Here is a 24613-nt window from a genome sequence, read left to right on the forward strand (position 1 = left end):
GGGGGGGGGGGGGGGCTAAACAAGCCTTGTTTGTTCCTTTTTTCTTCTTCTCTGATCTTCTGGACCAGGGATGTGGGTGGGGAGGAAGGATAAGAAAGGGAGGTGGAGTTTCCTGCCTTTCCTTGTCATACAACTTCGTTACATTTTGTCTTCTCTTTGAATCTGATACTCTGTTAAAGTTGAAGAATCCAGGTCAAATGTCTTGCTCAATCTGAGGATAGAGGTAGCTAAACACCTTGAGCATTCATTGAGTGAGGATTATCACTCAAATTTTTGAATGATATCATTGTCTAATCTGTGTAGAGCAACTAGTGAAATATGAATAGGATATTTTCAATTTGTAACAGTGCCTATTTTCCTGAATTTCTTCCTTATAATTCCACTCTTCATATTCTAATTCTTCCCCACTCATAAGTACACACATCTAATTCAGGTAAAGGTGGAAGATATTGACGCTTATGCCCCAAAAGATTTGCTGATTGTGACAACAGGTTCTCAAGTAAGTATTGTTGATGTGTCTGCCAGCTTTGCAAGATTCAATTACAGATATGTAACCTAGTCTCTGTTGTGTCAGGCAGAACCACGTGCTGCGTTGAATCTTGCTTCATATGGAAGTAGTCACTCACTCAAATTAAACAAAGAAGATCTAGTTTTATATTCAGCCAAGGTACTGTATAAATTGCATTGTTTAACTCCTGGCAATGTGATTTTTTTCGTTCATGACAAAATTCATTCTCAGGATTCCTATTATCCGCTGATGTATCTAATTAATTAACATCATCCGTGTCTTGACTTTGTCATATTAACTTTACTCTTCTAATGCCTTAGTTCTGATTCCATTGAGAGACTATTTGATACATGCATCCCAGCCAAAGGGAAGAGTCTTATTCTCGGTCTTCTTCTACCAACCTTTATCTCCTTTCAGCCAATGTACTGATGGTCTATGATTTCTAGTCTTGGTGTTTGTAGCTTCTCCCTAGATAGCTCTTCTTGTGCTTTGTTGTTGCCATTTTATGCTTCCTATTAGTACCTCATGATCGGCATGTTTAGTGTAAAGAGTTTGTATGCTTTTCTAATAGAGCTTATTTGCTTTACAACATCTCTGCCATGTGAAATTAGGTGGTTTTTATTGATTAGTAGCTTTGCAAAGAACATCAACTCTAAATGATGTGAACTATAAAATTTCCACTTTGTGAGCTGAATAGTATCATGCTGCTGAGACTCCTTCCAACACCAAACAAAAATAGTAAAAGTGAAACAAACACAGGGAAGAGATGCAAAGTAAGATTCTATTGGGGATAAATTTCCATAGAATAAGGTTGACAGAACGTCGTCTTGATTTGAATCCTTGCACTGTTTCCTTTGCTTGCATGATGAACTAGTTAGGATAGTCAATATTTGGTTACTTTGAATATCTTTTTTCTTGAATTTCTCTTTCCTATTTATATGATGAATACTTAGGACCATATCTTCTTGAATTTTTTTTTTTTGGGATTTGGTATGGTAAAAGGAACATATCTTCTTGATTTTTGTTAATGCGTTTTGTCTCTTTTGAAACTATTTAAGAGAAAGAGTCCTTGAGGTGTTCTTTGTAAGTCTTAAGTTTGCAGAAAGATAATTGATAATGTTCTTGAACTGCCATAATCAGCTACACAATCTTTTTTTATAGGTGATTCCTGGTAATGATACCCGGGTGATGCAAATGTTGAACCGTATATCAGATATTGGATCAACTATAGTGATGGGAAAGAATGAGCTGCTCCATACATCCGGCCATGCTCATCGCGAAGAGCTGGTAAAATCTTCTTCTAAGTGAAAAATTGTATTGCAAGGAGTAAGGCTTTTTTTTTTTTGTGTGTGTGTGTATCTAATCTCCAGCTTACTGAATCACAATAGCTATTATGAAAATGGTTCATTTGTTGACCTCTCGAGTCCCATTCAGTGATGAGAACTTTATCTTGAGTTTTTCCTTTTTCTGGTAGAAGCTAGTAGAAGTTGTACCTGTTAGATCTTCTTTGGCTGAGTCTGACTCTCATTCACTAACATAACGGTGATCTGGGTATCATTCTTGCTTCCACTTAATAGAAGCAAAATAAAAAAGTTGGTTATCAGATCATGTGCACTTTCTTTCATAACATTGTGACAAGAAAAAAAGTTAGCCCGTTTTTATTTATTTTGGCGATGGATGAATTGACACGACTGACAACACATTCTAGGGAAGGTGCCTTGCTGCATGCTGTTTGTTGATGCCACTGTAATGATTGATAAGATGCATAGCAGAGTTAACGACAAGCTAGAGGTATGGAGATAGACCTTGGTGTCTAAAGGTTTCAGGTTGAGCATGACTAAGACATAGTACGTGGAGTGCAAATTCAGTGATTTGCCTTGTGTAGCTGACGTGGAAGTGAGGTTGGATTCTCAAGTTATCTCCAATAAAGGGAGCTTCAAGCACTTAGGTCCTATTATCCTAGGTAATCGAGAAATTAGCGGGGATATCACACATCACATATGTACGGGGTGGTTGAAATGGAGTCTAGCATCTGGTGTCTTATGTGATAAGAAGGTGTCACTAAGATGTTAAAGTATGTTCTACAAAGTGGTAGTTTGACCGACTTTGTTGTATGAGGTAACATGTTGGCTAGTTAAGAACTTATGTCATGAAGATGAAATTTGTGGAAATGAGGATGTTGAGATGGATTTGTGGACTTACTAGGAGAGAGATGATAAAAAATGAAGATATTCGGGCCAAGATATAAGTGGCCTCCGTGGTGCACAAAATGTGGGATGTAAGGCTGAGGGTGGTTCGGACATGTCAAGATGAGATGCATAGACACTCTAGTGAGGAGGTGTGAGAGGTTGACACTGGAGGGTCTGGAGAGGTAGAGTTAGGCCAAAAACGTATTTGGGGGAGGTGATCAGACAAGATATGACAAGTCTTCAGCTTACCTAGGACTTGAACCCTGATAGGAGGTGCGGAGGTCGAGGTTTCGGGCAGAAGGCTAGTAGTATATAGTTTCAGATCTTGTCTTTCTTGCTAGTAGTATTAGTATTGGTATTTTTATAATTTCACTATTTCCGTATTTCTCATGCTTAGTTTACTACTAGTTGTCTTTTATGCATCGATTCATTACTATCCTATGATTGTTCCTATTGTTACTGCTTGTGTCTCCATAAATGTTGCATTTTTGCTTTCCTTGAGCTGGGGATCTATCAGAAATGATTTCTCTACCCGTCAGGGTTGGAGCAGACCCCACTTGGGGAACTAAGCTATGTATGTAGTTGTTGTTGTTGTAGTATATTGTGACTAGAAAATGAAGGTTTGGTTTATATAGTAACAAGAAAAGGGATATTTTGAGGAAAGGGTAAGTGAATCGCTCTGCGGGAACTTTTCCTAAGCTGACTAAAATTTGTTAGTATTAAATGGTTGCCCGTGGATGGAAGACATATTGAAGAGAGAAGCGGCAGGGATGGGGAAATATGATTTTCATTTTTATGCATCTTTTGTGCTTTAGAGAAACAAAGAAAGGGAGAAGAAGAATTTTGGTTTCTCAGATTATATACCAGAGCATGACACAGTTCTCATTCCGTATATTTGTTTTTCCTGAAAAAAGATTTATCCATTTTTTCAATTTCATACTCAATGTCTAAGCTGCAATATTGATGATGGATTTCCCATTCTGAAGGAAGAAGTTCTAAGGATTGTGAAGCCGCAACATTTTCTTCCGGTCCATGGCGAGCTCTTATTCCTTAAAGAGCATGAATTATTGGGGAAATCAACTGGAATTCGGCATACAGCTGTAAGTTGTATGGTTTATTTGGATGTTTGATTAATAATGCTTATTGCTTCAAGTACCTTCAAATTGTATAGACATGTAGCCATTGGATCTAAGGTGTGTTGCGGGCATATCTTTTTCAAAACTTGAATTTATCCATAATGGCATTCTTCTATTCTTATAATTTTAGGGAACCGTATCACGATGAAAGCATGTCTATATGGTCAGATGTAGATATCTTACTGGTCTAGGCCCAGAATCTGGGTGATTGTCCTTTTTTTGTCCTCCCCCCCACCCACCCACATATATTCTTTGAGATTCATGTCACCCCCACCAAGCCCAGGAGTCAAATTATGGATTTTCCCACTTTTGCTTCCTTGTTGAATTGAAGCCCAACCTCATGGTTAGAGATTGATGACCCTTTCCACTAGACTATACCTCCCTTGTCAGTGAACAGATTTTTGCCAAAGCTAGACACAGTCTTCGAGGAAAGTTTGTCGAATATGCAATGTGTTGCATACAAAGACTGTTGATAGATTTAGTCTTTGAGGAAAGCTAAGTTAAATCTCTCATGATAATTATCTAAAAAAAAAATGTAGTCTTTGAGGAAAGCTAGATATATTCTCTGCATCATTAGCTTTTCTGTGACCAATGGTCCTAGTGTCTAAAGCTTCTAATGAAGGATTCAACTGTTTCAACTGATATTCTATTTACCTGAATTAGATCGAAGCTGACCAACCAAAGAGTGATTTTATTACACATGGTTCAATTTCCAGCCTCCCCCTATGGGATGCAAGAAGTGAAATCCTATTTATTTTGATGATTATTCAAAAATACATGAATGTATAGACTTGAAGAATGATTAAGGGGATGAGTGGGCTCCAAGCATTGGGAATTATCTGCAGTGAGAGAATGATTCAGTCTTGTATCATAAGCATTGTTGTTAAGCCTTTTCAGTTCATTCTCGATGCTGATTTAAAGTGACCCCTGCTATTGTAACTGTGTGTGAATAGGTTATCAAGAACGGAGAGATGCTTGGAATCTCCCATTTGAGGAACAGAAAAGTTCTATCCAATGGTTTCATTTCCTTAGGAAAGGAGAAGTTGCAGGTTTCTTACTTTCTCACTGTGCAAATAAAGACTGCACTCTTTCATTTTGTCTCTAGACTGAACTAATTTTTTTTTTTTTTTTTTTGCAGTTGATGTATAGTGATGGTGACAAAGCATTTGGTACAGCTGCTGAACTTTGTATTGATGAGAGACTTAGAATTGCTTCGGATGGTATTATAGTGGTCAGGTAATTTTCTCTAGCTTGTGATGCATCACATATTTTTCGACCTTGTGATACTAATATGTTTAAGATATCTGGAATGCAGTATGGAAATATTGCGTCCTCAATCCACAGATGGTATGACAGAGAAAGCTTTGAAGGGAAAAATAAGAATAACCACACGCTGCTTGTGGCTTGACAAAGGGAAACTTCTGGATGCGCTCCATAAAGCTGCACATGCTTCACTTTCAAGCTGTCCATTGAACTGCCCATTGTCCCACGTGGAAAGAACCGTGTCTGAAGTTCTTAGGAAATTGGTCAGGAAATACAGTAGTAAAAGACCTGAGGTTATTGCCGTTGCCTTTGAGAATCCTGCAGGAGTTCTGGCTGATGAAATCAATGGAAAACTTTCTGGAAAATCACATGTAGGTTTTGGAATTTCAGCACTTAGAAATGTATTGGATGAAGATCAGAAAAGAAGACAGGCAAGTGGGGCACGTGCAGAAGGAGGTAATGGCCATGGCTATCCAGTTGATGATGCAGTTGAGCAAGTGAAAGGTTTGTTCCTCTCATGCTTCTTTCCAATGAAATAGTTCAGTGATTCTTTCCAATGCATTCTGTGGTTTTCTAATCTGATTAGATGCTAGGCAAAGTAATCATCTTCGGGTTGGTATGCTGTGATCTTCTTGATATAATTGCTTTTGACATTCACAAAATGGCCCAATAAGCCTAGAGGGTAGGGTGGTTGCCCGTTGGTATATAGGAATTTTGAGTAGAACTGGAACATTGCTTGAACTGAATTATATTTAGGGGTCACATATAGTTTGTTATGTTAGAATTGGTTGATATATGTCATGAACATGCCAAGTGCTGAAAGGGGTTGATTTAAAAGCCCTTTAGATGGTGAAAAGTAGGAGATTTGGTTCTATCCAGACGTTTTTACTACTTTTACCTTTTTGGTCTTCAAGAGACCCCCTCCCCCAAATAAAAAACAATTGCTTGATATCTGCTCTCTACAATGGAATTCTCAGGGCATGTGTGTAGCACCAAAAAAGAAAAAAACTCACATGTTTTCTATGTCTAAATTGCATGCCATTGCTGGCTTGAAGTATGCTTGTACATCATGAAAGTAGCATCTTTTATATTTCTTTTCTGGAGACGATTTCATTAGTTGGTGGATAGATATTACATCGGAAATTGCTTGTTGATTTTGTCTTCTGATATGATTTGATCTTAAGCATCCAATGCATGCTTAAATTCTGCCGTCATTTCTTCCCTAACTTTTACGTGCAGGTGATGATATGGATATTGAGAGACTTATGCATGATGGAGCAACTACTTCAAGTGCAAACTCACTGGATGAATATTCTACCGCTGAGGTAAAATCAGATGATTCTTCTAAGTCTTTTGTATCATCAACACTGCTTGATCAATTGAAAAACGGTAGATTTGGCGCTTCAACACAGGAGGAATCAGAATCGTCCAGAAAAGAGAGCATTCAAGTTGATTCTGGCTTTCCACAATCTATGATGAAATCTTCCAAGCCGTTGAAGAGAAACAGATGGAAACATGATGAGATAAAGAAATTGATTATGTTGCGCGGGGAACTCCACAGCAAGTTCCAAGTTGTTCGTGGACGAATGGCACTATGGGAAGAGATATCTTCAAATTTACTTTCTATTGGAGTCGATCGAAGTCCTGGACAGTGTAAATCTCTCTGGGCTTCTTTGGTTCAAAAGTATGAGGTGAGTATTTCTGATTCTTGTGTCCTCCTTGAGCATATGTACATTTACTTGGTTGTGCTGATTAGCATGCTCAAACAATATTGGAAGAAACAAATTTACGATAAACAATGCATTTTGATTATCCATTTTAGAACTTGTTTTTAGGATATCACATTATTTCTGTCCGAGGACATAGAAATGAAAATAGGGATAAATGTACCCTTTTGTATGGTATGTTGTGACCTCTTCAAGGGGAAAAAGGGAGAGAAATAAGATTTATCCATATCTTGAATTGTAAATACACTGAGATTGCTAATACAAATTTCTACACATGAAATATTTATATATTTCCTTTTAGATGAAGATTCGCCCCTTTCACCTGCATCCTGTTGAAATTCTTGTGGAGACATTTTCTGTTTGGGAGGCTACTTTTATCAACGTCTTTGCTTTCTGTAACAGGAAAACAAGAGTGACGAGAAAAGACAGGATAAATGGCCTTACTATGAGGATATGAGAAAAATCTTGTCTGATTTGGAGGCAACGGCCCAGAAATGAACTGGACATGTGTACTTGCAGGTAGTGTATGTGGAAGCAATTCTTCATTGGGGGGATTCATGAGTTTGGATACTGATATTTATCCAAAATACTAACACGCCCCTTAAAATTCAAGAAGCCGGATCAAAACTTCACCATTTGTCCTGGTGGATTAGCTGTTGCGCAAGCTTTTCAGATGAAGCCAAAGGCAGGGAAGGATTTAAATTTATTAAGGGTCCTTATAAGCCCGGGGAAGGACTGGTAAATTCTGCAATGGTTTTCTAGTGATTTTAGAGGTTGGAAGGTTTATCATGCTGGTAATAATTTCCAAGTGGATACAAACAGTTGAAAGTGATTCTAAAGTAGTCTGAAATTTTGATGGTAAGAGTTGGCATATTGATTTGGGTTACTTGTAGGTTAGTAGACACTATTATTGATTATGTATTGCATGTCGTACCAATTATAGCATTGAATGCCTTGATGATGGGATGTAGGAATATTGCTTCATCAAGTAAAAGGTAAAAGACGATCATTATTTTATAGATATATTCCTCCAAATTACCTTTAATAATTTCTTGGTACAGTGAAATTTTATCTTACTCGTAAGGTTTCATTGCATCTGACAGTTAATAGTTTTTTTTAATTGTTGTTTTGAATCCTTCGTTCATATTCATCACTCTGAGTCATATTTATCCTTAATTATGCTTAGCTAAAAAATTCATTTTTTGTAACAATTTTAGTTTATGCATTAAAAGAAGTTTGACATTCAGATCAATAATATTCTTGCAATATAACTGCTCAATATAAATACTAACGAATTAGATGAGTAAACTTGGAAGCATTCTAACATCATGTTTTCAACTGAAGTCCTTAGTTGGGTTACTACTTTTCATCGAGGCGTTTCAACGTAATCAATAAAAAATTGATATAATATGACTAGAAAAGTCCCTATTTTGAGCATTGAAAAATAAGTTGACATACAAGGGTTTCTTATGGTTCGATTCTTTCTCAAATTTCGCATATAACATAAGTTTAAGGCATTATCACATATAATTGATACTTAGAATTAGTTATTTAACTCACTATCTCTTTAATCGATACATAAAAAATAGAATACATTATTTAAATTATATTTTCGACAAATCAAATAATCTCTAAGGCAATGTAATTGAGTGAAATTTCTATTTGATCAAAGTTTTAAAGAAGAATGATGTCTTATACCCACTTTTATAGTAATTTTTAATTTTTTTAAAAATATACTGTTATAGTAATCTAATTTAATTAATGTAGATGAGAGCAAATTCTATTTTACCGCCCCCACGAACCACTATTAAGGGGGGGAAATGTATTTTCTCCTTTCTGTCTAAACTTGAATCAGTTTTGCAGAGCGGCAACTATGGAGGATACCTCATCATCCATTTCTCCGAACAATGCCACAACTTCCGGTGCGGCCAAATACCTAGCCGGCCTCCCTTCTCGCGGCCTTTTCTCCTCCAACGTCCTCTCCTCTACTCCGGTAACTTCCTCTTTCTCCCTCCCAAAACCCTAATTTACTTTTGCACCATCCCCTCTTCCCCTTTTCTTTACTGACGCCTTTTATGTGGTATTAGTACTTCTTAATACCAGTGCTGAACCGTATAGTATAATCGAGTAGATATAACTGTTCTCTTTTATGTTTTGGAGTAGATATAACTGTTGTATAATTGTCCCAAACTTATCTATTTTCATCTATGGTGGAATAAATTCTTGAGATAGAGAGTTCAGGGAGATCAGAGGCGGATACAACTTTATATACTTACAACACCGAGTATAAGTTTATGTGTACAAAATTATTAGGATCGCAATAATAGTAGGTCTGTACTTATAATTTTTAAATCCAAAGAGAGGGAAATGGTAGGATACTTCTGTTTGTGCGTGTACCAAGCATACCAGCACATCTTAAAAAAGTTCTTATTATCAACTGCACAAGACTTGGTGTTCATTATTCTTATTGTGGAATTCTGTTTTCCTTCAGTTCTAGGGATTTCCATGTTGAAAGAACTCATTGAATGTGGTATTATAATCAGCATGGTGTTTTTACAAAAACACTTAATTAAAAAAAAATGGTGATACAAACACATAGCTATGCAGACAGTAGTAATTTTATCTTAAGAAGGGTTAATTTGGATTGAGAAACTGTTCTGGCTCTTCTTGCCTGTTGTTTGGAATACTGTTAAACCCCAGCCTAGACATAATAAGGTTTTACGTCCAAAAGAAATGACTAGTTGGTGATGCTAAACACTGCGTGAATCAGTGTAGGATCAGAAAGGTTTTCGAAAGATAAATAATAGGTGGTACCTCTTTTCTGAGTTCAACGTCCTCCTTGCACCTTTAGAGTAACAAACGTCTTTGTATTTCCTTCGTTTGTCTTCAGTTTAAGATTATATCATCCGTGTGCCTTAGCCTCTTCATGTTTACTTACCATCATATCTGCTGACCAGCATTAGCTGGAAAATAATTTGACTATCAAAAGAAAAGTGATGCTATCAGGAAATATAATAATGCTTCTTCCATGTTCTTTTGAGCTCCACTAATTTAGAAACTTTATGCAGGGTGGAATGCGAGTATATGTTTGCGATCACGAAACGTCACCTCCGGGTCTGTTTTTGTATATTGATGTCTTTTAAATTATTTATGGTGAAAATTGATTTGGTCTCTAATTCTCCTTTTATTCTTGTTCTTTGAACAGATTTACTTGCATATGGTTATTTTATTGCTTAGTTTTTTGTTTACACTTCTACTCTTAAGTCATTGAAAGCATTGATATCCACTCATTGTGTCTCATTTAGTACATGGTTGGTTAAATCATAGAAATATCTCTTCTATCTTGAGTCTTGATGCAATTCGGATGTCTCTTTTTTCTTTCTTTCCCTCTTTTTAGTTTTCCTCATTCATCATCTTCCTCAAGGCTAGATTGTTTTGTTCGTCAATCTGGATTGCTAGTTATATTTTACAAAATGTTGTATATGCAGAGGACCAGCTTATTAAGACCAACCAGCAAAACATATTGATTAGGTCTCTCATGCTTAAGAAGCAAAGAGGTGAATGTAGTTCAAAAGAAGGCAAGGGGGTTTCCTCAAATGACAATGGTAGAAAAAGGTAATTGTCCATATTTTCTTACCTCAGTATTATTGCTATCCTTTACTAGCTAGAGTACCTTTGTTCAGTTAACATATTTGTATCTCCTGCCACCATCTAATTTTCAGAGCGGCTGAAAAAGCATTGGATAGTAGGGCATCAGCCAAGAAGGCTACCACCAGTAACCATGCTGCCTCTGCCCAAGGTGTGCCCATTATTGATCATCACTTGCGGTCTTAGTAGTTGGTACATTCAAATGTGTTATTTTTTTAAAAGCAGTGATCTTTCACTGAAAAGATGCTTGAATTATTGTGGTTGTCAATGTATCCTATTGCTAAACTGAAAAAGAAAGAAACAAATCAGTATCCCTAAGCTCTCCATAACTTCATTTGCTTAAATTGTCCGATTTGACTCTTTAATTCTAGCTCAAATTATATTGCATAGTTTACATACCAGCTCTAAAACTTTTGGGTCCACAAAATAGAGAACAGTAGTATTGTTGCAAAAAGACTGCTCCGTCACTTCCATTGATGAAATACCATTTGATGAAAAGAACAATTATCATAATGGTTGTTAAGAGATATGGGGTTCTGCTTTGCTTTTTGTTGGGATTGGTGGTTCTGTTTTGGTGTAACTAGTATTGCTGGTTCTTTTGTAAGTCGGGATTTGGTGAAGTCTGATTTCAGAACTTTTAAAATTTGCTTTGATTCGATGAATACTACTGATTGATTAAGTTTCAAAAAGGAATTTAAAATGTTACATGATTATTATACATTAGTAGGAGCAATAGAAGGATATATTACTTATATGTTGAAAATTTATTTATCTTGATTGTAGAAACATCACATCAGGTTTTAAATTTAAATTGTCATTCTAGAAGTTCTTATGGATGTATTAGTTATTAGTTATTTTGCCTTGGAATATTGTAGGACATCCTAAAATGGGAAGTCACGTATAGGTTTGTATAGAGGCCCTAGTATTTAAATGGCTAATGACTTCCAATCGTTGATTTTGTATAATTTAAACAGCCTCGGTTCATTTTAAAAGTTAATGGTTATGTCATGAACTAAATCTTAACCAAAATTATTATTTGCTGAAAAATAAGGGAAGACTAGGTTTGTAATAGAAGAAAAAATAGGTGGGCAGGAGGGCTAGTATATGTTACAAAGTTAAGAAGGCTAGGATTGCAGTGGAAGAGAGGGGGGTGTAATTTTAAGAACTGCAAATCTTCCCTTGAAAGATCCAAAGATGCCAACAATTCATAATCTACATATAGGAGCTCAGGTAAATCAGTAATGCTTCACAACAATACCAACTAAGTCAACTATGTGGACAACACTTAAGTCCAACTAGACAACAACAACAAACCCAGTGTAATCCCACAAATGGGGAAAACTAACTTCACTAGTTTAGAAAAAATCTCTATTTTCCATTTCGCAAGTCAAATCTTTGAGTTTTAACTCCAATTTCCATTACATTTGTTATGGAACCTAGTTGCTGCTTTAGAAACTCTAAACGATATCGTTCAAGCAAACCTAACACTATTCATCTCCCTTACCAACAAACTTTTCAATTTCGAGTCTAGCTTTCTATTGTTTCATGAATTGGTGTTTAAATTTGAATCTTTCTTCAAAGGTATAGTTTACGATGTACATGCAACATAATATACAAGATTGGAGTGAAAGGATTACCTCTTTGTCAAACCCAAGAATTTTCAAGATGTGAGTCCTGATTTTTTGGTCAAAAATCTATAATTTCCATGATATTGAGGAGTTAGGGAATGCATTTGCCATTTAACGAACCAAATCTACTAGGAAATGCATTTAATACTCATCTCAGAGTAGAATTTATGGAGTAGAAGCTCTCCCTTCTCTCTAACTCCCAAGAACTTGTTCCAAACAAATAATCCTTCTCTCCCAAAATGCATTTAGTACTCACCTCAAAGTAGAATTTATGGTGGGGAACTCTTTAACTCCCAAGAATTTGTTCCAAACAAATAATTCTTCTCTCTTTAGAAATGCCTCTGAATGGCTGCTTCAGTTGGATCACACTAGGACAGGCACAACGCTCAACCGTCACGTTTTCTAAAATGACGCCGAGTTTGATGCTAACTGCTGGACGGCACTGCCAGTAGTGTTTATTTTGATTCTAAAGTTTGCTTCTTAATTTGTCTTTATTATTAAGAGCTAATTTAATTCCTTCATCTGCTTTTAATTGCACCATCGATTCCATCGTCCAGGGAATTAAAATCCTTGTTTTCAATTCTCCTTCTCATTTTGTCTTTTCCTTAATTCTTATCATCCTTTCTTAGCTATTTCAAGCTATACCAATATTAACTACAGGTGTTTCAATTACTTAGTTATTATCGAGCGGGTCCCACCTGACTCGAAATTAATTGAGTTGCATCCTTAAACTGAAAAGTAGTCTGAATTAATTATAAAAATTCACGTGGCTTTACAACTATTCTAGAAATTTGCTGAAATCTTGTTTGGACGGATTATAAGATCTTAACATTTACTACCAATTTATTTTGGATGAGAAGGTAAAGATCATACTCCTATCATTTACAACCAATAATAAGTTGTGTGATTGCTGTCAAGCATCATGTACATGTATAATATTATATCTTATGAGACTAGATAGTGAATAACAGCTTCTTCCAGAAATCTATCTTCATGACATTGAGTGACAAGAGATAAGGCGATTAAAATGACTTAGCTCTAATTTCTGTATATATTCCTTTGGGGACATTGAATGTCATCTTTCCAAACCTTTGGAAATGTGGAAGCCACTTACAAAAAGGTTTATTGATTTGCTTTACCATGTCATGCCTGAAAAGTAAATTTAAAGGCACAATAAATAGTATACTCTCAGTTAGACACCGTCATGTTTTTTCAGGTCTCATTGTAAATATTTCGTACTCTAACCAAATTTTCTTTTTTTTGAAGTTTTTGTTGGAACTACTTATTTTTGTACATTATCATTTACAGTTAGTGATGCATTAAACTTGGTCTCAACCCCTGCAGGAACTTCAAAAAATCGTGCACCTGAAATACAAAATATGACTGTTGAGAAGCTACGGGCTTTGTTAAAGGAGAAAGGTCTTTCACTGAGAGGAAGGAAGGCAAGTATTTGCATAACCTTTTTATTTTATATAGGTCTTGAATTTTTCGTTGTGGTCCACTATTATACTTTTACTTGGTAACTTATCCTCCTTAAGGACATTATAATAAGTAGTGCTTGTATGATGTGTTTCCCCCAACGTGTTTGGAATTGAGGTTTAGTTGTTGATTTTCTACTTGAATGATGTATTTTTTTGAATATTTAACCTATTCTGTAGCATGTCGTTCTCTTTCAATGCACGTTCTCACTATATAATTCTGTTGGCAGGATGAACTAATTGCTCGGTTAAGGGGGGACACATGACTAAAGCATATTCCTAGAGTTTGAGGCAGCTTATTCCAAATTCCATTTTGTACACCTAGCAGCTGGGCCAAAGTAGGCTTTTGCTTCTCTATTATGGGTGCTTTACAACTAGTTAAAGAGTCAACTTATGGCCTTACAACTCTTATGTCGCGTTCTGCGTGTTTCTGTGTTCTTGTTGTATGCTATAGTATTTTGTAGTTAAATTATGAGGGGGCACTATACTTGTGCCTGAATAGTTACATAATATACTTCTAATATGTGAAAAACTGCATGTCAAATTTTTTTTTAGTCACTGCAAATTCGCAATGAAACTGGTCTTTCAAAATCGACTCTTGTCAGCTTTTGCGTCTAATTTTTGGCTTCATTGTCACCTCCTTTTTTGCCGTGTGGGGGAGGCGATTACAAGGTGGAATCGAACTTCACTACCTGGTGAAAGTTCAGGTACTTAACCAATTGAACTACTTAGATTTCCCTCATTCTGCCTCTTCATTTTTTTGAGCTGCTAAGTGTTGATTATATTTTTGCTCATTTTAAATTCTGATTGCTCAAAGCATGAATGAATGTTGTTCAACTGAATTTCTATCCGATTAGCTGGTCTAATAATTATAAATTATGTTCTTCATAGAAGTAAATGAAACCAATCATTCGATAAACGACATCATAAATTTATAAATTATATTTATATCTTCGAAAAGAAGCAGGTGCTGTGGAACATAGTCTTAATTAGAGGAACATTTTATTAAATTATCTTGACTAATGATGTTTTCAAATTCTAAATTTCACTACTATTATTATTTTACGTAATTTTTAAATACTTCCTTCGTTCACTTTTAAATGTTATAATTTCTTTTTTTAGAGTCAAACGTGTAAGTACTCTAATTAATATTTCAGGATGTGTTTTTTGAATATATTAATATGAAAAAAATTGTAATTTATAAATATCAAACGACTATAAATAAAGAATTACAATATTTATAATTATTGAATGACTATAAATAGCGAATCACAATTTTTATTTTAAAAAAGAAAAAACATGACACGAATTTTACGCAATTCACGTTGATCAACATAGACTTGACTTTTAAGTGGAAAAGTTAACTACGATAAGTGTGTGGCATAATGTCTGCTTGTCGACATTAAATGATACAATCGACGTTTTTTTTTTTCTGATTAAAGATTCGATATTCGAAGAATCTTAAAATTGATTATCTAAATTCTCACTTAGTTGATATGGTTCGATTTTTCACGTTATAATTTCCTCTCAAATTTTCCCTTTCCCTACTCTCAATTTACGGCAACAAAGAAATAAACAACGTGGAACTTTTTCTTAGCAGCGAACTGGGACACAGTCCAAAGAGGAATATCAAACTCTTAGGACGCGAGCAGAGGAGCGACTTCCACCACGATCGAACCACCCTCTCGAGGCATGCGGGTTTTTCTTTAAGTTCTGTCAGTTTATGTCTCGCATCTGGAAGTTTCGACTTATCTGAAACAAGTTTCCAATCTGAGTGACAATGCGCCAAGAGCTTTGGAAATTATGTCCGTGTGAGTTCTTACCTATGGATGTGAAGAGCTCCACATTCATGGCTAAGAGGTTACAAGCCTCCTTTTCATACTCGTTTAATTTGTCACTTGTCCAAAACCAAAGGTTATCTATCATAATAGATTTCCTTTTCAACCGATCGAGTTGAACTACAAGCAGCCTGATTCCGAAGGTTTAAGGATATGTAGGCGAATTCAATGTCGAAAACTCGGCTGTATTCCAACATTCGCTCTCGAATTCTATTCTCGAGCATCTCGGCACCTTCATAATTCGATGTCGGGATGGCTTCTATTTCTTTCAAATCGCGCGGTAAATCAAGCTTATCGAACTACAAGTGGCCTGAGTTCTAATATAGCCTGAGATATGTAGGAAACCCGTTTCAAGGGTCCGGCCATAATTCCTAAGCCCTTTCTCAAATCCTTCCTTTAGAAAATAAATGGGGTTGGTCAAAATTGGTTCGGTCAATTTCATTTTCCTCGAGTTGCTTGCATCAACCCGAGTAAAACGAGGGACAGTTGTTGACACCCAATTTTTGACCCACGTTGGTAAACTAGTTATCGAGCTTCGCGAGTTTTTCAAATTACTTAAGTTAATTAGTTTTAAATCTTGCGAATATATATGTATATATACATATATATGTATATATACATATATACATATATGTACATATGTATATCCTTACCTTATTCCAAATTTCCAGGCCCACTCCTTTCTACCCTCTTCTCATATTCAGATTAAAAGCCCAATTCCTTTTACCCCCACCAATTTAAGACAACCCAAAATAGTATTCCCAGGCCCAATTCCCCTCCGACCCAATAAAACCCCTCAACCCAACACCCATTTCAGCCCAAACCCTTTAAATCTTTACCCAACCCAGCCCAACGTTTCGACCCGATCCGACCCATCCCTCTTCTTCTTCCCCTTTCCTTCGTCCCAACAGTTCCCAAAAAACAGAAAAACCTCCAGAAACCCAGACAAAAACGCAGCCAAAAGGAAGACGCGGCAGACCCCAAAATGGAAAACGCGACCTCTCCCCGCGTCTCTCCCTCACGCTCTCTCCCTTCCTCTCCTCCTCTCCCGCGTCTCTCCCTCACGCGACCCCTTCCCCACGCGAAAAACAGACGTACAGCCCCTGCAACGTCTTCTCCTCTGCCTCGTTCTGTTCTTGTGCAGTGCTTTCGGCTGTGGCAGACCTGCGTTCGCGGCTATGGCAGACGCGCTAGCCATCCCTTCCCCTTTTTCCGTTTCCGCAAAGGACGAATTTTTCAGAAAAGGGGTTGTCCATTAATGGAAGGGATTTCAAATTTTGAAATCAATAGTCACGTTCCCGCCCTCCCTCTTCCGAAAAACCCTAATATCCCCCTATATAAACTCCTTTCGTCCTCAAGAAAAGGGGTGAGAGATTTTTATAAAATTTCAGAGGGAGAGAATTGAGAAATCGTTGGCTTGAGTTCTTGTTTCTTTTATTGTCATCTAAATTAAAAGTTACAGAGGTTTTTGGGATTTTGGGTCGAGAATCTTGAGATTAAAATTCTTCTCGCCTCACTGTTGGTTTCCGAAGAACAGAGGGAACTGATAAATCGAGAGAAACATTCTGTTCGCCTCAGTGTGTTGACTACGGTGTTCTTTCGAAACGTCGTAGCCGGTGTCCGTGTTTTCGTTTGGAGGTGGAAGTCGTCACTGTCGCTGCTCGTATCATCCCTGTTCGCTGCACCCTAAAAGGTAATCTTTCTTCCAGTTCGAATATGTCTTGTTGTGAATGCGTTTAGCAGTTTGGTCCCTCTAGAATCTGATGTACATGACGGTTTCTCGTTTGGTTTTTCGCTGTTCACCGACTGTTATTCCTCTGTTTTCATTTTGGTTTCTCCTCATGTTTAAGTGTTTGGTTGCTATTTGTTGAGTCACGTCTCGTTTCGACGTCGGATGAGAAATGGTGTTCCGTTGTTGGTTCCCCTTGTTTTGCTACTGCTTTCGCTATCGCATTTATCAGTTTGGCTGCATATGTGCCTTTCATGCTAGAAATACCCGTCGTTTACTTGAGCGTCTTCTTCATCGTTCGTTTCAATGCTTCGTCAAAATTTCTGGTGGTTGGTAGTTGAATGTTTAGGTTTCGTACTGTTTGTTGTCGTCTAGCCGTTTCATTGAGCCGGGTTGTTTCCCTCTGCTTTAAAATTCGAAGTTTATTTTCAGCTTGTTGTCACATCCGTTGTTAGCTTAATCCTCCCTTCTTTGTTATTTCCCTCTTGGGATTTTGAGATTATTGTTGTGGCATGTTCGCTTTATTTCCTTAAATAATCGTAGTTAGTTTTATTTTCTAGATAGACTTAGCTATTCTTTATGTTATCGATGTTCAAAGTTTGTAGAGAATACTATGTGATCTTCATAAACATGTGTCATTTTGTTCACTGGAGAAGGGTGTATGTCAACTATTGGCAAGTACCCTTGGTTGTCTTGGTCATACGGCAGGTTGCCTTGAGGCATTATTCATGACTAATTTTAGATCTACTGTTGACACTCTTTTGTTGTTGCTTTCGAAAAAATTGAAATGGGTTAGTTGAAATATTTTAATCCAAGTTAGTTGTTAACAATTTACTCGATAGTCCTTGGTTTTGCTTATTGCTTAATGGTTTGTAAAGTTACTCTAATTCACAGCTTGTTTTGTTTATTATGTTGTCTCATGTGCTCTTTTTTGTTTGATCGCATGTAAAATCCGTTTGAGTTCTTTATGAACTCTCCCTCTTTGCATTTCGAGAGAGTCGTAAAGACTCACATTTTCTGTCGTCGAGTAAGGCCACGACACCGGCGAGAAGATCAGAAGTTTAAGGAATTCGAGAAAGTCAAAGATTGGATTGGAAGATCTTTTTTTTTATTATTATTTTTCTTGTCTTTTGGTATTTTCATTTGTAATGGGCATAAGCCCTTGTTGCTTTACTTTCCCGTATTTTATTTTTGTATGCTTAGTCTAGGACAGGTGCGAAAGAAAATGGGTCAAGAACCCAAAAGCAGGTGGGTCCGAGTTTCGGCCAAGGCGAACAGCATCCGAAACTTGGACCCGAATCTCTCTCTCTCTCTCTCTCTCTCTCTTTACTATTTGATTATGTCGTTTTATTTTGAATACCGTTAGTCTAGGATTAGAAAACTCCAAACCCCACCGAACGCCATTTACTTTATCGAATTTAAAACGTAAAATTAAATCTTAAATTGATAGACGTTTCAAAATTCGCAAGTCAAACTTAGAGAGTTAAAGTTGGCGGAATCTCAAAAGATAAATATTTCAAAATTTGCGAAGTTTGGTTAACTAATAAAGTTTGAAAAATCCGAATTCTGCAGGTTCGATTGAATTTAAAAAAGCTTCAACCAAAAAATGAAAATTGGCAAGATGAATATTTCAAGAACTTGTAAAATTTGCCTAGATAAAATCTTAATAAATTCAACTACAAAAATTGCAAAAGTTGAAACAAATGTAGTCAAATAAGTTAATCGCCGGAAAACCGTAGTAAACGGAGCGTCTTAGGTGCTTTCTTTTCGAAACCTTCCTAAGACGCTAATAGGAATCCCGAACCCTTAAAAATGTTTCAAAACAATTTTTTCTGTTTAAGTTGTTTAGAAACGAAGTTTTCTTGATTTTTCTTAAAAATTAAGTGGCGACTCCTAAAGTCGAAAATACCTCGAAAATAAAACGAACTCTTTTCGAACTCAATCATACTATCGATAAAACAATAACTATTAATAGTAAAAAAAATGAAATAATTTAAATTTAAATTTATAAAATAAATATTCTTTAAAATCAGGATAAATAATTTGAGTCAAGAATCGAGAAAGTACTAATTATTAGCTAATGCTTTGCAATCTTATTAGCATATGAAAAAGATTGTTTGGCTTTTCACAATTTGAATAGAAAAGAAAAGATTAATGATTCTAAAATTGTTATGTGTCATTTTCAAATTTTTCGTTGAAAAAAATAAAAATAAATTTTCTATCGAAAACTATTAAATCAATTATTATTTCAGTCGACTTGTAATCACTTTTCTCTTCCTAAAAGAAGAAAAAAAACGTGTATGAAAGCTACTACAAATTGTGTAAAAACGAGTGATTTAAATATCACATCTTTTCTTTCTTTTTTTGTTCATAAAGTCGCACAACATTTTTTTTTCCTTTTTTGATTTTGTCACAAAGTATTTTTGAACTTTTTAAAAATTTATTTTATTTAATGATTTATCTTTGAAATATATTTTATTTTTATGTTTATCTTTTAAGTGAGATGGTCTTTAATAACTTATAAAATATTATAATGGAAAAATATAAATTTATAGCTTCGAAAAAAATTGTGATTTGAGGAGATTAAAAGTAAAAACCTAGGGACAAAAGTGCAACTGGTTTTTTTTCTGTACTTCAAAATATTGTTTTATTTTATTATATATATATATATATATATGACCGACAAATATATAATATTGGTAAGATATTTAACTTGGCTAATTATAAGTACTCATTAATCATTATTGAAGCTTGTACTAATGGTACTAATGGTATGTATACCATTATTTCATCAAGACTTTGACTTAATTAATATATTTAAAAATCTCTTTTAATAACCCATTCTGGATGCTCACAATTGAGATATTTAACGATACTTATCAATTTTATAAAATTAATATATAATTTTACATTAAGTTGTTAATTTATTCTTGTCATTAATTATAGTTATTTTTCTATTACATTTTCAAGATATTGTATCTATTAATTTCTCTGTCTTTTTTTAATTGTCATATTGCGTTCTATAGGAAGTCAGTTTGATTTATTTTCAAAGTTAAATAAGATTAGATTAATTCGATATATTAAACAAAAGATTAAGATATTTAAAAACTATACGAAAAGTATTATGAATTTAATTTTTTACATATCAATATGATAAAAGATATATTGTAAAATGTTAGTCAAAGTTATTATCGTTTAACTCTAAAAAAAGAAACTATGACAATTAAAATGATATGCGATAGTAAATTCAAAGGGTATATATTAAAATTACACTTCTCTTAATAGTTATTTTTAAAAAGTGTGCAATATCAATAATAAAAAAATATTATCGAAGAAAGAATCATAACTTTGTTGACTTTAATTAATTAAGCTCATAAACCTTGCATTTGATTGGCCAAAACATCTCAGAACAATTAATTTTTATTTTAAAATATCACACTTGAAAAAGTATTTTAACTAATAAGAGAATAATTTAAAAAGGCAATTTAATTGAAGAATTATAAACCACCATAATACACAAAACTTTTTACGATCCCACTATGGGTGGAGGAAGACTAATAATTAAGTGCATTTTGGTGCACATTATAGTTGCAATAATTCTTTGATACTATAAGTTATATACTGAATATTTAAATAATTTATATATAATCAGCGTACAATATAATAAATAAATCAACAAATACTTTTTTATTTGATTAATCGTCTTTTTTTTTTCCGTCAACAAAAGGATTAACTATTGCATTAAGAACATTATATATATACATTAAGAACATTATATATATATATATATATATTAAGTTTGATACTAAAAATAAAATTTATAGAAATAAATTTATTTTCTCAGTATTTTGTATTAATTCCATAGGATATTGACTTAACATTTTATTTTTTAGAGGCCAATTGGGAAACATGTAAGAAATTATATTATTATTTATTGAAATATTTTTATTACTGTTTGAATTTTTTACTATCTTAAAAGAAATTATCTCAATAAATAATGTTGTATTACTCTTATAACATGTAAAAAGTTAAAATCAAATTTGAATCCACATAAAACTATATATACCCTCTCCGCCACATTAGTTTTAAAAAATCTATTTCAACCCACAACGCACCCATACACTTCTTTCCCGTAACCTTAATCCACCCGGCCCTACATCTGATCAGCCCCGCCTCATTATCATCCATGAATAACGTTATTCACAATTTAAGAAATATATCCATAATACTTTTTGCATTAAATAATATTTCGAATATATAACTCATACGACGACGTATACAACTTAAATTCTTTACTAATTTTTAGAAAATTGAGCAGATTTTTTTCCTATTGAAATTGGACGGTGAAATACCTACAGATAACAAGTTTAATATCATGTGTTTTAGTACTATTGACAGGACATAAGTGAAGTATTTAATTATTCCGTCATTTTCGATCGAAAAAACTGCGCCGAAATGGAGTTTTGTCATTACTTAGTGGTAATGTGAATAATGTTTTCTTTTAAAAGTAATTAGATTTGTTACGTATTGAATTGACACATAATAATAAAATAAAGTGATAAGTTTATTATATAATCCTTTGGTACATGATTATGGTTGATTAATACTAAGAGAAAATTAAAAATTAGATGATGAATTATTTTTTTCATTTAAAAAATAGAATAATTAAAAATGTATATCTATTTATAATATATAACGAGCAAATAAATATGAACTGAAGAAGTAATTCCATTCATTAGTTGATATTCGAAATATATTATAACATGTGGATGCTCTTCTCTTGTCTTGAAGTATTGTGATATTAGAGTTGTATTTTCGAATTGATAGAGAATTTTCATAAATTAAATATAAAATCCATCTATATACGAATATAAACATTCCTCATTCTCCTATCTCAAATGTGAAACTTCTAATCTATTTGATCCATTCTATTAAATCTTGACAATTGAAATATTATAGAACACTAGCTTGATATGGAATATAAAATACAGGAAAAACAAAAATGAAAGAAGAAAACAATGAAAAATATAATATTGTTAAAGTAATACTTTCTTTTATCTCAAATTCCCAATAAATATGGCATATGCTTCTTTTTTTTTTTGTAGTTAGTCCAAAAAGAATATCATACATTATTATGTATGAGTTAATTTAATTAAAAATTGTCATTTTTATTTTAGCTGTGATAAAATAATGTTAATAATTTATTTTAGATCATAAATTGTTTTTATATATAAAAAAAAGATTCTTAATGTCCAATCAAGTCTTGCCAAAAGATTTGGACTGAGAAAATAATTGATTTGTGATTATAGGAATGGAGAAGTACTAATTAGTTGCCACTTGGCGTTACACTGATTTGATGAGTGATATGAAACAAGTGTTTTCCTATAATTCATAAATATTTTCTCTATGAATAATATTTTTAACAAAAAATTAGTATAAAAGTATAATTATTTGATTAGAAACCACTTTATTGAAGCAACGGCTCAAAGCTCTCTCCAAAAAGTAAGATATTTAATTTTAAGTAATAGCTATAGATGCACACCAAAATATCTAGTTAGAGTTTTTTCTCTCTCATTTTGTTACTTTATTTTCTAATCAAGATATTCAAGTTAATTAAATAAAATAATTTAAGAATCTCCGAATTAAAAAAAACAATGTTACATAGTTTTATAACGAGTGCGGAGTTAAAAGGATAAAAAAAATTGTCAAAAGTTCCAAAAGGGCATATTAATTTTTTTTTAAAACCAAAACGGTAAAATCGCTCACGATGTAGCGACTTTTGCCGTCTGAAAAAGCGAAATCGCTGCAATAGCAGTGATTTCTTAAACTTGCTTTTTTTTAAAAAAAAAATTAAACAAATCGCTCCACACGGAGCGATTTTCAAAATCAAAAAAAAAAAATTTTATAAGTCGCTGCTTCTGCAGCGACTTCCACGAAATTTTTTAATTTTTTTTTGCTTTATTTAAAAAAAAATTTGATTCAATTTTTTTTTAAAAATAAAAATCATTGCCTGCGATTTTTAATTAGTTTTTTTTTTTAAAAATCAAATCGCTGTAAAAAAAATTTATATTATTATTTTTTTGAAAATTTAATTAAATCGCTGCAAAAAAAATTAGCCGATTAAATTAAATTTTCAAAAAAAAATAAAAATTTTTGACAATTTTTTTTACCCTCTTAAGTCCGCACTCGTTTTATAACAAGAAGTAAGTAAAAGGAAAAATCTTTTTAACCAGAAAATTTAATCAGAATGATATTTTTTCTATGTTATTTTATCTTTTTATATATTTTTACTCTTTTAAATTTAATATCTTTTAACTAATTTTTTTAAAAAAATTAGTATATTTTAAATTAAAAATTATTATAACTTTTTTAATTTTCTAATCAAATCCTAACCGAATTCTCTGATAATAGAAGTCTTTGTTAGGTTGGCAACAGAAAGTAGTGGAACAAGCTCTAAATTATATAGATCACATGTGTAATACACAGCTGGACCAGCTATACATATATATTTATTAAGTAATTAGAAAAACCTGTTTGGATGGGATAATTAACACACAAAGTGGACAAACTAACACCCCATGGATGGATGGACTTAGAAAAATAGTTTCTAAATTAAAAAATAAAAAGTTAAATTGAATGATTTTTAAGTTATAATATATATAAAAAAAATTGGGAAAGATTTACTTTTGAATTTTTATTTTTTAAGTCATTTTAAAACTTATTTTAAGTTATGTTAAGATAAAACACTTTTAAAAGTTAAAAATAATTTTAAAATAGGTTTAATCAACTCATAAGTCAATTCAAACAAGTTTTTTTAATTCATGTAAAAGTCAAACAATACGTCCTATCACTATAACAAAATGTTTTTTAGCAGCAAAAAAATAAAAGAATGTTAAATTCTTTACCGACAATAGTTAAATATCATTAGATTCAATGTCGCTAACGATTTTAGAGACATATATAAAAAATATTAATTACAACTAAAATATATATTTAACGATAATTAAATTATTATCGTTAATTAATTACTGTTATTTGTGATCCCAAACACTTAAAAATGAACGAAAAGAATGTTGACTTTCAATATTCGAATTCAATTCTTGAATTTGCAAAGATTGTCAAAAACACGTGAGAAAATAAAATTAGTTGATAACACAAATAAACTTCAAATTATATATTGCTAATGTAATATACTCCTTCATTTAGATATTTTATTACCTTTTTTTAATTTATGTGATATATTTCGTTTTTTAAAAGTTAAATAGTTTGAATTTGATTGAGAATTAATTCATGAATCTTTAATTTTTTAAAAACGAAATTAATATTTGCAAACTACATAAATATATACGCTATAAGTCTCAATAATTAACAATGTAAAATAACTAAAAGATATATGAAAAAATTATAATTAAAGATAAATTTATTCAAATCTCAAAATTTTAAATGTGTCACATAAATTGAAATAGAAA

The 24613-nt window shown here is 33.3% G+C and overlaps 2 protein-coding genes across 2 annotated transcripts in view; both read left to right on the forward strand.

Annotated features, from left to right (window-relative positions):
* The window catches only part of LOC107014657 (ribonuclease J), a 13537-nt gene extending 5669 nt beyond the window's left edge, over nucleotides 1-7868 (forward strand). The window contains exons 9-18 of the mRNA XM_015214662.2: nucleotides 434-499; nucleotides 575-667; nucleotides 1670-1795; nucleotides 3684-3797; nucleotides 4787-4882; nucleotides 4972-5069; nucleotides 5149-5600; nucleotides 6336-6421; nucleotides 6509-6787; nucleotides 7226-7868. Coding sequence (XP_015070148.1) covers nucleotides 434-499; nucleotides 575-667; nucleotides 1670-1795; nucleotides 3684-3797; nucleotides 4787-4882; nucleotides 4972-5069; nucleotides 5149-5600; nucleotides 6336-6421; nucleotides 6509-6787; nucleotides 7226-7321 — 1506 coding nt within the window. The 3' untranslated portion in view covers nucleotides 7322-7868. The remainder of the gene's footprint in view (nucleotides 1-433; nucleotides 500-574; nucleotides 668-1669; nucleotides 1796-3683; nucleotides 3798-4786; nucleotides 4883-4971; nucleotides 5070-5148; nucleotides 5601-6335; nucleotides 6422-6508; nucleotides 6788-7225) is intronic.
* A 755-nt stretch (nucleotides 7869-8623) lies between these two features.
* LOC107012579 lies at nucleotides 8624-14168 on the forward strand. Its single transcript, XM_015212455.2, has 6 exons — nucleotides 8624-8816; nucleotides 9892-9937; nucleotides 10312-10438; nucleotides 10546-10622; nucleotides 13444-13541; nucleotides 13808-14168. The coding sequence occupies exons 1-6, from the start codon at nucleotides 8697-8699 to the stop codon at nucleotides 13841-13843; spliced, it is 504 nt and encodes a 167-aa protein (XP_015067941.1). The 5' UTR covers nucleotides 8624-8696; the 3' UTR covers nucleotides 13844-14168.
* The last annotated feature ends 10445 nt before the right edge of the window (nucleotides 14169-24613 follow it).

The sequence above is a fragment of the Solanum pennellii genome, chromosome 3, assembly GCF_001406875.1.
Source record: "Solanum pennellii chromosome 3, SPENNV200".
Classification (NCBI taxonomy): domain Eukaryota; kingdom Viridiplantae; phylum Streptophyta; class Magnoliopsida; order Solanales; family Solanaceae; genus Solanum; species Solanum pennellii.